The 18,677-nt window shown below is 37.7% G+C and overlaps 1 protein-coding gene across 13 annotated transcripts in view; it reads left to right on the top strand.

Moving 5' to 3' along the window:
* Window positions 1-18,677, top strand: part of Erc2 (ELKS/RAB6-interacting/CAST family member 2) — a 1,000,708-nt gene that overhangs the window by 803,388 nt on the left and 178,643 nt on the right. For all 13 annotated transcript variants that reach the window (XR_010050129.1, XR_010050130.1, XM_063257298.1 and 10 more), the window contains one exon: window positions 17,460-17,594. Coding sequence is in view for 11 of the 13 variants with exons in the window: in XM_063257298.1 (XP_063113368.1) it covers window positions 17,460-17,594 (135 nt within the window). In the remaining 2 variants the exon portion in view is untranslated. The remainder of the gene's footprint in view (window positions 1-17,459; window positions 17,595-18,677) is intronic.

The raw sequence follows: 18,677 nt of genomic DNA, 5'->3' as shown, positions 1-18,677 counted from the left end.
GTTTTGTTTTGTTTGGCATTGGGGGTTGAACTCATGACCTCACACTTCCCAGGCAGCTGCTGGGCCGCTGAGCTATATCTCCAACCCTTTATGACAGTTATTGTCAGTGTTGGACAAACTAGAAATAAGTGTGTAAGTTTAGTCAATTGCAAATATGAATATTCAACATTTTATAGTAGATATTGAAAAATCAGTAGACACCAAGAATATTATTGTTTTTAAATTAAGGATATATTTATTTTCCCATTGTGCATATTGAAGAATTACATGGAATAGTGGGTTTCATTGTGGTGTATTGATACTTGAAAAGGTATTTTTTTACTCTGTATGGCACTCTGAGAAAAAACAGAGAAACATGCAACATAGATGTGTTCTACTAGAAAGGGACCAGGTGGGCCATACATGTTACTGTAATTAGTCAGTTGTAAGACAGAGATTTTAAATTCTTCATTGAGCCTCTAGTTCCTTTCTGATTTTATTTTATATGTTTTGCATTTTTATTTATTTTTACTTAGAGGAAAAAAGCAAAACAGAAAAATATAAAAGTTAGTTAATATAAGAATATAGTAAGAAATTACTAGTTGATAAATTGCATATGGTTATCTTAGAAGTAGTTTTTCAGGTTACAAAATCAAAGCATAAAAAGTGGACAATCAAGCAATGACAGCACAAAGTATTCTGTTTGATAAACTGACAAAAACTTAGTAGTATGGTTATCTATCTTGCACACTTAAACATACAGTTGTATCCTTTAGAATGCTTTCTTTCTCTTTCATTATTACAATAATATCTATTATACATTTTGGATCCTAACACTCTGTCAGTTTTTTGTTATTATTTTTATACTAGAGAGATAATATGATATTTACAAATGTGAGTCTGATTTATTTCACTTACGAGGATAGTCTCAAGTTGCCTCCATTTACCTATAAAAGCCTCAAGATCATCCTTTTTATAGCTGAGTAATATTCTGTTGTATAAAATACCACATCTTTGTATACCATTGTATAAAATATCCACTCTGTGGTTGATGCACATTTTGTTTGTTTCCAAGATTTACAGCTATCACAGATTGTGCTGCTATGAACATGGGTTCACATATATCATTATGACATGACCTTTTCCATTTTTCTGGAAAAATACCCAGGGGGGGAAATAGCTGGATTGGAGCTTTCAATCTTGTTTTTTTTTTTAGGAGTCTCCATATTGATTTCCATAGTGGCTGCACCAGTCTACACTCCCACCAACAGTGGAGGAATGTTCCTTTTTCCCCACAGCCTCACCAACATTTGTTATCAGTTGTTTTCTTGATGGCAGCCATTCTTCCTGGAGTGAGATGAAATCGCAATGCTGTTTTAATTTGCATTTCTTGAATGATCAGTGATGGTGAACATTTCTTCATGTATTTATTTGCCATTTGCATATCTTCATCTGAGAACTGTGTGTTCATCTCAGATGCCCATTTTTGAAGAGGAGTTTTGAATTTGGGGGGCTTGATACTTTTCAATTCTTTATATGTTCTGGACATAAGCTCTTTGTCTGAGAGACTACTGGCTACAATTTTTTTCTCATTCTGTGGATTTTCTTTTCACTTTGTTGGTGGTTTCTTTTGAAGTGCAAAAACTTTTTAAGAAGATGAGATCCCAGTTATTGATTCTTTGAAGTATTTCCCATGCGGTTTGCATTTTGTTCTTGAATTCTCTGCCTACCCCTATGTCTCCAAGATTTCTACCCACCTTGTCTTCCAATAGATTTAAAGTTTCTGTTTTAATATTTAGATCTTTCATTCATTTTGACTTTAGTTTAGTGCATGTTTATAGACATGGATCTAGTTTCAGTCTTCAGCATGTGGAGAGCCAGTTTTCCAACACCATTTATTAAAGAGGCTATCCTTCTTCCAGTGAACATGTTTAGCCCCTTTGTCTACTGTCATGTGGCTGAGTGTCTTTGTAGTTGTGTTTGCATCTTCTTTTTTTTTAATTTTCAAGGTAGTAAAATACAATAGAATAATACAGAACAAAGCGAATTTAGACAGTGTAGTGAAATTGGTACAGAACTTCACAGCAGGTTACTGGGATAACAGTAATAGGTATCACAGTATACCTTGTTATCTTCACAATAGTTGTTCTTTCAATCATGTATAGCAAAATAAAATGAAATACAAAACATTATAGAACTTATCAAAACAGAATATTGGATAGAGCAGTACCATTAATCAGAATAAAGTAAAACAGTAGTAAAAATATTTGCCTTCAAGGAGATGGTAGAAGAAAATTCCCCTTATTTTCTTTTCTTAAAATTTTATTTAAAAGGATAAAGAGAAAAAACAAAACACAACAAAGCGGTGTAAGGGTACAAGTAATACAGAACTACAAAAAAAAAAAAAAAAAACAGTAAGAAATCACCAGTTAATAGATTACATATTATCATCTTAGAGATAGTTGCTCAAGTCACAGTATCAAAGCATACAAAGTGGACATTCAAACAGTGAGACTGCAAACAGTTGTGTTCAATGATCCAACCAAAAACATTAATATGGTCAGTATTTAACACCCCTAAACACACTTACTGTTGTATCTTTTAGAGCACTTTTTTTCCTTCTCTTTTTTACAACAAAATTTATACATTTTGGGCTTTATTACTCCTTAGTTCTTATTACTTTTTTTGGGGGGGGAGAGAATAAAGTCAAATATGGCAAAACAAAGCTGTCAGTCAAAACCAAGGATAGACATAGCACATGATGTAAACACAGAGTACAAGGTTATCAACAATGGTTACCATAATGCCTCTTGTTTCCTTAAAAAGAATTGTCTATCTCATTAGGTATTATAAAGTTGAACAAAACAGTAGAGAACAAGACCAATAAAACTTAAGCATTGTAAACATTACAGGACTTCCACAGGAGACAATAGTCAAACCAGAATGGGCATCTTAGTGAATCTTATTGCCTTCAAAGTAGTTGCCTATACCCTCAAACCTGATACTATCATACAGAACGGAACAGAGTCTAATCAGTCAAAACAAGATAGTGGGAGTATTACAGGACTTCAAAACAAGTTAATAGGAAATCAAAAAAAGTTACTATTATATATCCTGCTAATTTTTTTAATTTTTCCCCTTAATTAAAAAAAACCATAAAAAATAACTAAATAATTTTTTTAATGAATAAGGGAGAGATTGAGATAAAAGAGGACATAACAATATAACAATACAGGTCAAAGCATGACTGTTTCAGCAACCTAGTGCTTCACCACCAAATAACCCAACTTAATAGTAGTTACCAAAGTGTCTGTCTTTTTCCTTGAAATATTTGAATAAAACTTCATATACTATAGCTTCAAATATTTCCATATCAAGAAGCCCAGAATAAAGCCTTTCCAATTAATAAGTGAAAACTTTATAAGGCTTCAAGGCCACATAATGGGGAATCATGATTACCACATATTTTTATATATTTGAATCATTATTTATATTAGGGAAACTATTCGGTATTCACACATGCGAGACTGATTTATTTCACTTATGAGTATGGTCTCAAGCTGCACCCATTTATTGATAAATATCTCAATGTGATCCTTCTTTATAGCTGAGTAATACTCCATTGTATAGAAATACCACAACTTTTTTATCCATTCCTCAGTTGATGGACACTTGGGTTGTTTCCAAGATCTGGCGATTACAAATTGTGCTGCTATAAACATAGGTGCACACATATCACTGTGGTATGATGCTTTCAGTTCTTCTGGGAATATGCCTAGAAGTGGAATAGCTGGAATAAATGGGACTTCCAATCCCTGATTTTTGAGAAATCTCCAGACTGACCTCCACAAAGATTGTACCAGTCTACACTCCCACCAACAGTGTAGGAGAGTTCCTTTTTCCCCACAGCCTCTCTAGCATTTGTTTTTGTTGGTTTTCTTGATCCTGGCCATTCTTTCAGGAGTGAGATGGTATCTCAGTGTGGTTTTAATTTGCATTTCTCTAATGACGAATGATGATGAACATTTTTTTCATGTATTTGTTTGCCATTTGTATTTCTTCATCTGAGAAGTGCATATTCATCTCAGATGCCCATTTTTGGATTGGATCTTTGAAAAATTCCCCTTATTTTCTATATTGCATATGGTTAGCCTCGCAAGAATGCTCAGATCTCTGGTTCCCATTTGCTAACAAGGGGCAGGGGAAGTGGGATGTTTGACTCTTAGCCCATGCACCAGTAGGCTCACTATTGCTTAGCAGGGAGGCAGGCTGGTTGCTTGGTTTCCCAGCGCCCTAAGTTCCAACATGGTGTGGATCTCAGGAGACACTGGTGGTTCTTCCTCAGGAGGGGCTGCAGCCTGCCACACCACAGCTGCTTACAAGAGAGGGAGCTGGTTGCTTCGTGTTTGCATCTTCTAATCTGTTCCATTGTCTCTCAGGTCTCTTTGTTTGCCAGTACCATGCTGATTTTATCACTGTAGCTTAGTAGTATAATTTCAAGTCAGGAATTGAGATGTTTCCACTTTGCCATTGTTACCTAGAATTTCCTTTGCTGTTCTACATTTCTTCTGTTTCCAAATGAATTTTAGGAATGTTTTCCCTTGATCTGTAAGGTATGTTAATGGTATTTTGATTGGGATTGCATTTAATATGTGTAACAGTTTTGGGAATATGACCATTTTCATAGTGTTGGTTCTTCCTAACCAAGAGCAAGGAATGTCCTCCCATTTTCTAATATTCTCTTCAGTCTCCTTTTTTAAAGTAGTATAATTTTCAGCATATAGGTCTTTTGCATTCTTGGTTAGATTGATTCCTAAATATCTCATTTTTTTAGATGCTATTGTGAAAGGCGATATTTCCATAATTTCTCTCGCAGTGAGTTGTTTATGTACAGGAGTGCTATTGATTTTTGAGTGTTGACTTTGTATCCAGCTACACTGCTGAATTTATTATCTCTAGTAGTCTTTTAATGGAGTTTTTGGGGTTTTCTATGTAGAGTATCATGTCATCTGCAAATAGTGATAATTTAACTTCTTCCTTTCCTATCTTTATTCCTTTTATTCCTCTCTCTTGCCTGATTGCTCTGGATAATATTTCCAGAGCTATATTGCATAGGAATGCTGATAATGGACATCCTTGTCTTGTTCCTTATTTTAGAGTGAAAGCTTTCAGTTTTTGTCCATTTAGTATAATTTTGGCTATTGATTTGTCATAGGTGGCCTTTATAAGATTGAGGTAGATACCATCTATTCTGAGTTTCTATAGGGTTTTTTTTTATGAATAAGTGTTGGCCTTTATCAAAAGCTTTTTCTGCATCTATTGAGATGATCATGTGATTTTTGTTGTTGACTCTATTGATGTGGTGTATTACATTTATTGATTTGCATATGTTAAACCATTCCTGCATTCCTGGGATAAATTCTACTTGTTTGTGGTATATAATCTTCTTGATGATTTGCTACAATATAATTGCCTGTATTTTATTGAGAACCTTTGCATCAGTGTTCATTAGTGAGTCTGACCTGTAGTTCTCCTTTTTTGGTTGGGTCTTTCTCGGTTTTCGTATCAGAGTAATACTTGCCTCCATGAATGAGTTAAGGAGGATTGCTTCCCTTTCAAATGAGGAATGCTGGCATTAAATCTCTAAATTTCTTGTAGAATTTAGCCATGAATCCATCAGGACCTGGGCTTTTCTTTGTTGGTAAGTTTTTAATCACGTTTTCAATTTTAGTGGCTGATACTGGGATATTCAAAATTGTTATATCTTCTTCACAGAGCTTTGGTGGTTCATATGTTCCTAGAAATCTGTCCATATTTTCCACTCTATGTGAGTAAAATTTTCAAAGTAGGTATTCATGATCTTTTGAATTTCTATGGGATCTGTAGTAATTTCTCTTTTCAGTCCTTATTGTGTGAATTGGAGTTTTTTCTTTCTTTTTCTAGATAAGGTTGGCCAGAGGTTTATCAGTTTTGTTTATTCTCTAAAAACCAGCTGTTTGATTCATTAATTCTTTGTGTTGTTTTAACCAATTACATTAATTTCTTCTCTGATCTTCATAATTTCCTCTCTTCTATGAGCTTTGGGTTTGACTTGCTCTTTTTCTAGAAGCTTGAGATGTAGCATTAGGTTGCTTATTTGTGCTTGTTCTGTTTTCTTGATATGACAATTTATTGCTATATATTTCCCTCTTAGGACCACTTTCATTGTGTCCCACAGATTTTGATATATTGTATCTGTATTTTCATTGAATTGTAGGTATTGCTTAATTTCTTATTTAATTTCACTTGTAATCCACTGGTTGTTCAGAAGGTTATTTAATTTCCATGTATTTATGCAGGTTTTGCCATTTCTTTTGCCATTAAATTCCAATATCAGTGCTCTATATTCAGATAATATGCATAGGATAATTTCAATTCTTTTATATTTACTTAAGAATGTTTTGTGGACTAATATATTCTTTTATATTTACTTAAGAATGTTTTGTGGACTAATATATGATCTATCTTGGAGAATGTCCCATGTGTAGGTGTGAAGAATGTGTATTCTGATGTGGTTGAGTGGAACACTGTAAACATCTAATAAGTCTATTTGCTCACAGGTTTGATTCAGTTCTGTTATTTCTTTGCTGACTTTTTGTCTAGTTGATCTATCTCTTTGTGACAATGTGGTGTTAAGGTCCTCTATTACAATTGTGTTCTTGTGTATTTGGTTTTTCATGTCCATTAGTATTTGTCTTATAAGTTGGGTGCTCCTGTTTTTGGTGCATATATGTTTATGATTATTAGCTCTTCTTCTTGAATTATTCCTTTGGCTAGTAGGTGGTGACCTTTTTTATCTCTTTTGATCATTTTTTTATTTGAAGTTCACATTGTCTGCAAACATAGTAGCTACCCTGCTTTTTCTGGGCTCCTGTCACATGGAATATCATTTTCCATCCTTTGACTTTTAATCTGTGAGTTTCCTTTTGAGTCAGATGTGTTTCTTGTATACAGCATGTTGTGGGATCCTGTTTCTTGATCCTTTCTGTTAATCTATTTCTTTAGTATGTGAATTGAGATCATTTACATGGATGGATAGAACTGATATGTATTGGCTCACCTTTGTCATGTTATTTTCCTGCTATTGTTTTTTTGTGTTTCTCCCTTGTTTAATTGGTTGCCCTTTCTGGTGGTTTCTTCCTCTTGTTGTCCTGGAAATTGTAGTCATTTATATCTCTATCTAGTATGTCCTTCAGTACTCTTTCTAGGGTTGGCTTTATAGACATGAATTTCTTCAGCTATTCTTTGTCATGGGAGTATCTTATTTCTCCATTAAATTTCAAAGAAAGTTTTGCAGTGTACATCAATCTAGGTTGAAAGTTGTTTTCTTTCAGAGCTTGAATTACTTCACTCTAAGATCATCTTAACTTGAGGGTTTGTGCTGAAAAATCTGCCATGATTCAATGGGCTTTCCTTGATAGGTAAGTTGTGTCTTTTCTCAAACAGCCTGTAGTGTTCTACTTTTATGCTGTATGTTTAGGATCTTAATTTTTATATGTCTAGGTGTAGATTTATGTTGATTGTGACTGGTGTTTTATATTTCTTACTTATCTCTATATCAAATTCTTTCCTCATATTTGGGAAATGTTCTGCTATGTGAATAGTTTACTGATCTCACTCACATTGACTCCTACATCTTCATTTATGCCTATTAGTCTTATATTGTTTCTCTTGGCATCATCTTGAAGCTGTTGAATCGTTATTTCATGGTACCTTTTTCTTTTAAAAGTTCTATCCTTTCATGATGGCTAGCTGCAATCCTGTTTTCAAGGTCCAAAATTTTATCCTCAGCTTCATTTAAATGGTTTCACTGGCTTTCAATAGAATTTTTTATTTCTTTGTATCTCTTTGAATTTGTTTCATGCGTTCTACTTGTTTTCTATATTGTTCATTCAAGTTTTCAATCAGTTTTTCATACTCCTGTACTTATCTATGTCTTCTCTAGCTATGCTGAGCAACTCCTTTATTAATGTTGTCATTTCTGTCTTTACATGAGAAACTATTTCTAATTGGATTTCCTCTATAGCCTCATAGATTTGTTTCTTTATTTCACTTGGTATAATTTCAGAAATTTCAGGTGTATGACTTTTAAAGTCTTCTATTTCAATGTCTCCTATACTTGCTCCTGATCAACTAGATGTTTGAGATTGCATTTTGTCATTTTCACCTTTTGGGCTAATGTTTGGTCTTTCAGTCCCATTAGTCTCAACTGTTGGTATCTTAGGGTCCTACTATGTGGTTGGTGTTTGTCCAGTTGCTGGGTACCACAATAAAGAGAAGGGATTCCTCCTGCAGGGCCTGTTGGGTGAGTCCTATATTCCTCCTAGGCTGAATAGCCTAGGAGTACTAACATAAGTTAACCCTTTGTTCCCTCTCTTACTGTCTTCAGGCCAGCAGATCTCTCTGTCAATAGTGTTTGTCTCAGCTGGGACCCTACTGTGTCACTGGGTGTCTCATAAGCACTTTTAGTCTTCTCCAGGTTGGAGGAGGCCTTATTGGCATACTCCTCAACCTACCTGATGTTCTTTGTATGGAGGAAGAACTCCCTCACACTCTTGGCAAGCTCGCCTAGGTTTTAAAGCTGGAAGAATTTTTCTACTGCTTCTGTTTACCCACTGAAGACCCCTATTTTAGGGGCAAACTCACCACATTGATGGAAGCATGCTGAGGTTCTCTGTTTTGAAGAGGGTTCCTGAGTCTCCCATCAAGCCAGCAAAGTAAATCCACTATAGTCCAAGGTTCTGGGAAGAGGAGGGGCAGCCGAAGATCAACAGCAATACTAGGTCTAGGAGGTGAGGGTCCTCAGAATGACTAATACTTGAGATACTGATGTTAAAAGGAAAGACCAAAGCAAAAGAGAACAAACTGGGTTGCAGACAGCAGAAACTAGCCATTCAGAGTAGCCCAGAGAGAAGCATATCCCAAGGAACCATTGCAGAACAGAAGAACATCCTTCTACAGGGGCTCTGATGTCCATGTGGAAGGGAGATGCTATGCCACCCAGGCTGCTTCTGGTTGTGAGGAAGGGCACAATCCTCACACCTCCCCTAAACTTCATTCCTTCTAAAGGGACAGGCACAAGCATTGTAAAACATGTGGTGGGGAAAGGTTGGTGAACCATGGGTTAAGATGTCTTCCCTGGCCTAAAATGTAATTGCCATGAACCAACTCTTTGATGTGTTGCTGAAATTTATTCTCTACCTTTATAAGTAAATATGCAACTATTGGAAAGTCCATCTCTTCCCATCTTGCCACCAGGAATATGCACATAGCCTTTAGTTGTCTGAGACCCCTTGAGGGTGCTGCTGAGTTGCTCAACCTTGAGTGCTCTTACAATAGTAGCACTTTCAGTACTCTGCTAGTCAAGACTAGTTCTGATAAGCTAAGCCCTATCAGAAAAAAATTCTTTTTCTATCCATTACTTGGGAGAGATGATTGCTGATGCCAATTCTTCCTAAGCTTGTGATATTAAATATTTATTGAACTGTGAGTCGTATGAAGATCTTGGCCTCCCTTGTCAGTGCAGACATAAAACTGAATCTCAGCACATGAAAATATCACTCTTTTTCTTTTCTCCTTTCTTTCATTTCCTCTCCTCTTTTTCTCACTTACTTCCCTGCCTCCTTCCTTCCCTCCAGTTCTCCTTTCTACTCTCCCTCTCTCCTTCCCTCCCTTCCTCCTTTCTTGTCTTTTCATTCTCCTTTATTGCCTCCACCTCCCCTTCTTTCCTTCTTCCCTCTTTCCCTCCCTCCCTTCCTTCTGTTCTTTCATCCTGTCTTTCCATCTTTCTTTAGTCTCTCTTCCTTCTCTTCTCTCTCCTTCCCTCCCTCCCTTCTTGCATATCTTTCCAAGTTCCTTTACTTGTTCTTCTTTCCTTTTCTTCTCTTTTGTTTTGTCTCTTTTATTTGGGCTAAAAAAAAATAGAATTTGGTTTTGAAGGCTGCTTTGTAAAGAAACTCATAAGAGGCCATGCACAGAACACTTCCATAGTTTAGGGAAAGAATCTGGCATTTTTTCAGAGATTCTCTATTGACTCTTTGAGTTGAAACAGTTTAGACTCCACATAAAATATGTGTTGTTTACCCAGGCTCTTCATGCTCTGCATACTGTTACAGTCCTCGAGGAGCTTGTCAGTGACAAGTAAGATAAATGAATGAAGAGGACTTTACAAGTGTTTAAAAGCTAAGTATAGCACATGCTGCCCAGTACTTAATTAAACAGACCTGTGCTTAACTGAGTAACTCTGGTAGAAGCTTCTAAGACCTTCCCGCCCCGGGACTCCACCCCCACTCTGTGGTACTCAAAACGCAGAATTCCTTGCTTGTCTGCATTTGCTAGTTGCTCTGTCCAAAGCCATTGTATTAGTTACACATTAAAAATTAGTGTGGGCTGTGGGTCATGACTTTTGAGTTTATATAAAGATTGGGTAGCATTGTGGACTGCTCTGAAGTTTGATGAAGATTTTCTTAATGAATTTCATCCTTTTCGCAGAGAACTTTAAAATCAAAGTGAGCTGCTTGTCTTTTAAGCTCTGAATAAATTCAGTGTCCAGAGCCAGAGCCCATTTCCAGATCTATCATGAACTTTCATGACGGGATCAGTTTTCGCAGGTCTGGTACTACACAGTGATTACACTGGAGGCGCTGGAGTCAGTCTCAAATCTGTTTGAGCCTAGCTAGGTTTCTTGGTCTGTTTTAACCTTGATTTCCTTACCTCTTGAGTGCGGATAACAATAGTGTCTACAAAGGCTGGCATTCAAGTACATGTATTCATGTGGCTTTTTTTCTAACAGGTTTCTGCCCTGTCACAGCAGCTGTTAAAGGTTCTGAGTGCAGCCACCCCCTGTACCTGTGTTGTAGGCTTATGAAACTGGCTGTATGAGGTGGCCCTGCATAGCGCTTTTTTCCGCTCACAGCAAGACTGTGTAGGCATCCACTATTATCATTGATTTGGTCTGCTACAGTTAGGGAAACCAGCCTCTACATTATATACAGAGTATGCAGAACTCTTTATCTGTAAATAACACTCCCATACACACACACACACACACACACACATACATACACATATACACGCGCGCGCTTAGTGCTGAACTGGCTAGTAGCAGACAGGGAAGATGCTGCTTCAGCTATCAGCAGCTGACCCTCCAGGAAATTCCTCAGCTTCTTAAGGTAGCAGCAGAAAGCAATTTGACAGAATATTTTCCCTCCTCTGAAAAAAGAAAATGAAAAGAGAAAAACTACAAAAGTGCACAATACAAAATGTGCAATAAGAAATATGAAAAGTAGGCCAGCTTCTTATCCGTGTGATGTTTGGTTCATGCTGAAGACATTCTTCCCTCAGTTATTCATTTTGTAGATAAAAGAATTGAGGCTTGTGGAAAAGTGATTTGTTCTAAGTCTCGGAGTGAATATTTGGCATTACTAGTGGCAGACAGGTGTTATTTCTCTGGAAAATGTGACAGTTCTGTCATCCTTGGTAGTAAAAGAATCTCAGAAGTATCTGTGGAAAGGAGCCTGGTAGTCCACAGGCATGTTAGTCTTATGCAAAGGTTAAGTGCAGGCTTATTAATCACTCAACAAGGGTTTTCTGCAGAATAAGACCTTAAGACGAGGATTTGATACAGGTAGTTTTTGGCAGTTGATTACGAAATATCATAGTGAAAGAGTAGGGGAAGCGAAACAGGTAAGAAGAAAAGACCAATGGAAGGGGCAGTGTGCTTCAGTAATTAGTTGAGACAGGGCCCTTGTGGCCAGGAATCCATGGAGAGATTCTGGAGCGTACCAGGTGGCTGGCCCACTAAGGGATCAGGATACTACTTAACTATCCATCACTCTCTCCCATGTGAGAACTGATCCAGTGACATGAACTCCCTCTGGCTTTTTTTTTTGTCTCTTTCTTTTTTATCATTACCAGGGATCGAACTCACGACCACACACTTGCAAGGCAGGCACTTATGCCACTGAACTAAATCCCCAGCCCCTCCTTTGACTTTTGACCTGCCTTGTTCACTGTCCAAGCCTGCACCTGTAGCCATGGAAGACCTCAGGCAGAAACACACAGGGGCTTCATTTGGGAAGACAGTAGTGTACTCAGCACTGTCCATCCAAGCTGGCCACCTTCCTGTTTCTCTTGTAATGTTGTATTATAGTCCATATCTTAATTATTCATATCTTACTCTTCTTTGCCCACTGCCTTCATGTCTGACGGATGTGAGACCTTTACCATATCACTATTGTAATATTCTAGAATTAGAAACCTGGGTTTTGTCCTTTTCCTTCATTCACTAGCTAAATAATTTTGGATTCAGTGTCCTCATCTGTAAGGGAACATTCCGAAGAATGGTGATCTTAAAAGAGAAAAGAGTTGATCAGAGCATGCTGGCCAAACACTTAGGGTGATACATAATTATTGTTATTTGAGGTCAGTAGTTGTTAATGAGTTTCTATGCAGTGACCATAGAAGTCTATATATCATAACTTCTGCCTACTACCAAATGGTTCCATGATGCAGCATTGTTTCTTCTTCATCTTGCTTAGTTTTGTCCTCCTATTGTGATTTTGGCACTGAACACTACTTATAAATTCTACTTATTTATAATTCATGCCTTTGTGAGCCCAGTGGATGTTCAGACCAACCCTCTCCTCACTATTCATTTATTGTCTGGTTTCCTATCTTATTTGCAAGTCATAAAGAGTCTTTGATTAGGCAGAAACAAGACCAGTAGAAAAGTTCTGGAACATTTCAGATGTCTCTGGTAGAAAAGAAGGAAAAAAGAAAAGCTGATAGAAAAGTGCAACGGCTATTGTGTGTTGTTATCTCCATACCCCATTGCAACAAATCTTACTATATTTTTCCTTATGTAAGCCATATTCAGAAGGTTTTATTGTTAACTTAATCCAGGTGACTGATCAAAGCATAGTTCCTTATTTCCATCTTGCTAAAATATTTTAAAGGCAGTTTTAATATTACACTTTTATAGCTACATATTGCCATTAAATTATTGAGTATATTACTAGTCAATCAAGGATTTTCATTTTGTTTCAAGAACTCATGGATAAACTCTTCAGAAATGTCAAGAGGTGCAGTAGCTTACGCCCTTTTCACAGATGTTGTTCACTGGGGATTTTAGTTAAAGGATAAAGTGTCAGTTTTCCTCAGTTGACTTTTGGAATTATCAAAGGCTCTCCAAAGACCTCTGCTTTCTCAAAGGCTAAGGAAGAATTAGGAAATGCACCTGATAGCTCCCCAGGACCCTTTTTCTTCTTAAGAGAATTTACTCAAGTGGTTGAGTATTTAACTGGGTCCAGTTTAGTGAGGAATAGATTATGTTCTAAAGAAGACCAATTGGGCTCGCCCAGCATATCCAAAATTCTACATTTCCACTGTTCTCTCCATTCCTAACAATAAAAACAACAAAGTACATATCCATCAGGAGAATTTAAATTATCGCAGTGAGAGTTAATGACCCAGTTTGTTCATCGTAGCCTCGCATTGTTTCATTCACCTGTTTGAAAGTAGCCTGTGACGTCACCACCATTCGTTTACACATTCTTACACTTACAAGATACACATTTATGTGCTGCTTTTACCCTATTTACCTATTTGTAGAAACAACCAAGCAAGCATGCTGCAATATGGCATTCTTTGAGGGAAGGAGCTTGGGGAGCAGGTGGAGAAAAGGTTCTATCAGAAGTCGCAGAGGAGCATCCACTCCCTATTGAGGTGGGCTTGGGGGAAGGCATGTCTGAAGGGAATGATGTTGAAGCTAAGACCAGAAGAACTGATAGATGTAACTCATGTTTGAGGAGTAGAGGATGCAAGACACTACAACAACAGAGAGAAGATTGTCCCAAGGCTGGTATATAGAGTCTGAGGGATTGTAGCTGCCTGGCAGGAGATACATAAGCATGATAAGAAGCAGGGCTCCTTTCCTAGGGCAGTAGGAAGCCTCTGCAGAACCTGAACCTGAGGAGTGAAATGTTGCCGTGGCAATAAGATGCATTCAAAGGGAGGCAGTAGAGCTGTTTGGAGGCTGTGGTCCTAGAGAAAGTGATGCCTGGAAAAAAGAGGAAATAGAAAATGGAATCTAATTAGATTTCTCTTAACAGCCATGGTACAATACAGTTTAAAATTTTTGTATATGTTACCATTAGCCAAAGGCAAAGGGGTCAGTCAGGTCAGCAGGATGGTAGATACTGCAAAAGAAATAAAATGTACCCGTGCATCTCCTTTATCTGAGATGGGGGACTCTACAGGGACATAACCTGTTACACCTGGGATCCCCTGGTAAACCTAAAATAATGTCTTTGTTCCAATCCTTGTTATAACTTCCCTTAGTTTTTCTTCCATTGACTATTAGGGTGTGTTATTTGTGGCTTCCTATCCCTTCATAGTATTCTTTGTGTGCTAGTAAACCAATATAATTGGATAGGGGTGAAGACAGACAAGTACACACTGAACAATATAAATGAAAACTCATTAACAACTACTGACCTCAAATAACAATATAAATGAAAAGAGATCCATTTTTACGGAGCCAAATTGGTCAAATGTTTTATAGAAGAACACCCTAGCAACCAGCCTATAAGAAGTCCATCACAGCTTAGGAGGGATGTTCCAAACAAGACAAATAAAAATGGTCCAGCGTATCAGACCAAACTCTCACTTTTCATCTGTTTCACACTCTTCTCTCCTAGTCCAGACTAATCAAAAGAAGTCTCTTCCGCTCACAATTCCTCTGTGTACATTATTCCCAGATCAAGTATTCACATGAACAACGTGGTTGTTTATATTTCAGCACCAAATTGGAAAGATGACATCATTCATTTACAGTCTTTATCCTATGACATGCCTACTCTCTAGCACCTCATTTCAGCAGACACATTTAGAGCTGCATACAGCATTGTGTTTAACTTGTACATTCTTTTATGGGATATAGTTCAAAGGTAGGGAACTTTAGTCTTGTCTCTGGTAAGAAAATAATCTCATGAAATCACAGGAGCTTCCCCAGAGGATAAAGAAATTATGATGTTTAAAATAACAGTTATTATTTGTTCATTTAAACTCCATTGTTCATTCTTGGGCAGTCTTTCCTCTTTGACCATCACATTTCTCACAACTCCCTTCAGGATCTTAACATTCTCTTTAGAAGAAACAATTCCATATTTATTAGTTTATGGGTTCAAAAATACAGTCTCCTCTGACAACAGTGGAATTTAGGTGTGAACGCTGAATTCAGCATCCCAGGCCCAAGGGCAGAAAGGGCTAAGGAGAGTCTCCGTGGTTGGTCCTGTGGAGTTGTACTACCCTACTCTCTCACATGGCCTAATTTGTGCATTGAGCCTTTTGACACGTTCAGTGGACAAGGGAAGGATAAAAATGCTATTACTTGCAAAGGTTGTCTGGGTTTTTTAATTTAGTTTTTAATTGACTCTTCCTATAGTTTTATTGTTTTTGACCATTCTGGGACCTTTTGAACATTGTACACATTTTAATAGATAGAATGAATAAATCATGAGACATCCTTTGGCAGATACAACTGAGATGTGAGGTGTTTCTAAAACTTGACAGAACAAAAGCTTTTATGGAAAAGATTTCTACCTATTTAGCTATTTGCCTGTTTTATTCACAGCAAGGAAGGGGAAAGCCTAACAATCAAGAAGTGGAAGACTGAAAATTTCTGTGTCCTATGTCAAGAAAATGACCCTTGGGGCTGTTGGAGTTGAAATCTCTGTCTCACTTTTCTAGCTGCCAAAGAAATAGTAATAATTTCTCCCAGGCAGGTTTTGAGACTGTGTTAGATTGTGCATGAAACACATTGTTAAAAATGCACAATGCTGGGTCCAGAAAGTTCTTTATTATCAGAGAATTATTTATATTACATAATAACAATCCAACCAGCTGGAAGCCCTGCCATCCCCTGACTTCTGGCTCGCTTAAAGGCCTTATGGCTTGTTGTCATCTTGAGCCACCAGTGGGACTGTTATGGAAATTCACACAATGTCCTCAACTCTCAGTGACCCTCCCTGCTGAAAAGAAACATACATCTTGTCTCTAGGATGGCAGCATTCTTGAGAAGAAATCCCTTCATTCTTTCAGCCACTCATGACAGCAGCAGGCATCGAGTATCTGCCTCTGGTAGGCCCTGTGCTGGATAAGAAGGGTGGGCTGACGAAAGAAACAGCACCAAGCCCCAGTGACAGATGATAGATAAACCCAGGGTCAGAGAGTGTGGTGCACACGAGGCTCATCCTGGGCAGCTCTGTCAGGTCAGGGAAAGCATTGTAGCTCAGTGACAGAGCACGTGCCGTGGACCTAGGGGAAAGGAGGGGACCTGTGTGGCATTATGTACAAGGGAAGCAGGATGCACAAAGGAGAGATTTTTCAGAGCGAATGAGGATAGCAAAAGTAGCCAGGAGTGATGGCGTTTGACTGACTGCCAGCTCAGTATGTGCTAGACTTATTCTTGAAGTCTTTCTATCATCTGTCCCTCACAGCACCCCAGGGAGGGAGGACTGACCGCTCTCACTTTAGAGTTACAGAGATTGAAGTTTATGATCGGTTAACTCTCTTAAGGCAGCATACCCTGCAAAGAGAAGGGGCAACACTTGAATCCTGGCAGTCCTATCCCCAAACTCAGGTTCCCTGGTTTCTGAACTGGTTACTTATAATTTTTTCTGTGATCTAAGCATTTTTCTAGGTTTTATGGCCTTATTAATTCATCTCTGGCCTATTTCTTGCCTTGCATAATAAAGCAATTCAATTTTTGGCCCTGAGGTATTTAACTGTGACACCTAGTTCCCACTTATGAAAATAATAGGGTATAAATTAGAGTAGTAAACAGTTTTTGGACAAACTTTGTAGCTTTTGTTCCATTCCCTCAAGGAATAATATCAATTACAATGTCCATTATCAGCCCTTTCCAACAAACTCATCATAGCAATAAACCATCTTCATCAGTATTTTTGCATTTGGTAGTTTCTGAATGGAGTTCCTTACATTGTCTTCTGAGACCACGGTTTGCAGTTTTGTGTCTTCACCTAGTTTCTCATCTTTTCATTCAAGGCTTCCTTGTCTGGCTTGCTTTAGAGCATAGGTCAGGCATGAATGTTGGCGCTTTGTGTTTGGAAGCTTACTCTGATTCTCTGCAATTGCTCGATAATGTAAAACAAAACATTCGAATATGTTCTCTCCATTTTGAAATCACAAAAGGAGCTGCTCTGAGGTCTACAGACTTAATATAGTAGCTTCCAGGGTATGACAAAGCCTCTCTCACCAAAGCTAATGGCAAGGCTCTTTCTTCATTAAGCTTCATTTTCACTAGGATTGAGAACTTCTGATTAGGAACAGGGAGCCCCAGAGGTCTTGTCATGCCCTGTGTCTCTTTGGTGTGTCCTCTAGCTCCTGATGGAATCTTCCCTGGTTTTTGTTCTACACAGACCCAGAATAGAATGAAGCTGATGGCAGACAACTACGATGAGGACCATCACCATTACCACCATCACCATCATCACCACCACCACCGATCTCCTGGGAGGTCGCAGCATTCCAATCACAGGCCCTCTCCGGACCAGGTCAGTTTCATTGCTGCTTACCTCCAGGACCACTTTACCATTTGGATATTTTAAGGAAAAATAAATAATCCTCAAGAAATAATAAACAGCATAAAGTGATATGTTCTTTGAACTGAAACTAATAGCTTTGGTATTTATTTCCATCACTCAAGGAATCTAAATGTTTTCTTTTCTCCTTCCTCTTTAAGGTTTTGTCTTTTTTTTTTTGTTGTTTATATTATCCATTTTCTTTCCTTCCCTCCTTTCTTCTTTACAGATATGTAGTCTATTGCTGGTATCTAATGGTGAGTTATTTTGGAATGTCCCTTAAGAATTTTAAAAGAAAGCACTTTGTTTCCATGAGCTTGGCAATCAGAGATGCCTTGAGTCTGCTGAACACTTTCCTAGAAAATGCCTTAGTGATGCAAATTAATGGTGGGGTAAAACACAAAAAAGAAATCCATTTTGTTGGCCTTTTAGTCAGTGAAGCCAAGGAGTCTGGTTTATTTGATTTGGACCCTATCTTTTGCCTTGAATAAGTAAAGCAAGTGAAAAGATAGAATGACAAAAACAAAATGCCTTCAGTTTTCAACTATAGTCAAATGGGAAAACTATTTATGGTATTTAGCATTAAAATTCTTGAAGATGAATCTTATGCAAATTAAGAAATTAAATACCAAATATCAGAAAAACAAACTAAATACCTACATAGATAATATTAGCAGGGTTTTTTTCCCCCTTATTGTACTGTGGCCTTTTTGTTTTTTATGGTCCTAGTAAATTTCAGTAGGAATGAGGCATTAGGCAAAGGAATAAAACTGTTTGGATAAGTGTAGATGCCTTTGGACAAGAAAGAAAGCACTTAGGGGCTGGAGGTTTAGCTCAGCGGCATAAGCGCCTGCCTTGCAAGCAGGCGGTCCGGAGTTCAATCCCCGGTACCAATAAAAAGGAAAAAGACAAAAAAAAAAAAAAAAAGAAAAAAAACCAAGAAAGAAAGCGCCTGCCTTGCAAGTGTGAGATCAATCCTGGTACAAAAAAAAAAAGAAAGAAAGAAAAAGGAAAGGGCTTAGTTTAAATTAGCTGTGTGAAACAGAGGCTTCATTT

The sequence above is a fragment of the Cavia porcellus genome, unplaced genomic scaffold, assembly GCF_034190915.1.
Source record: "Cavia porcellus strain 051 isolate PalLab524CR breed Dunkin Hartley unplaced genomic scaffold, mCavPor4.1 scaffold_10, whole genome shotgun sequence".
NCBI classification, from domain to species: Eukaryota; Metazoa; Chordata; class Mammalia; order Rodentia; family Caviidae; genus Cavia; species Cavia porcellus.
The sequence above is the reverse complement of the archived record's forward strand: the minus strand, read 5'-3'. Positions and strand labels throughout refer to the sequence as shown.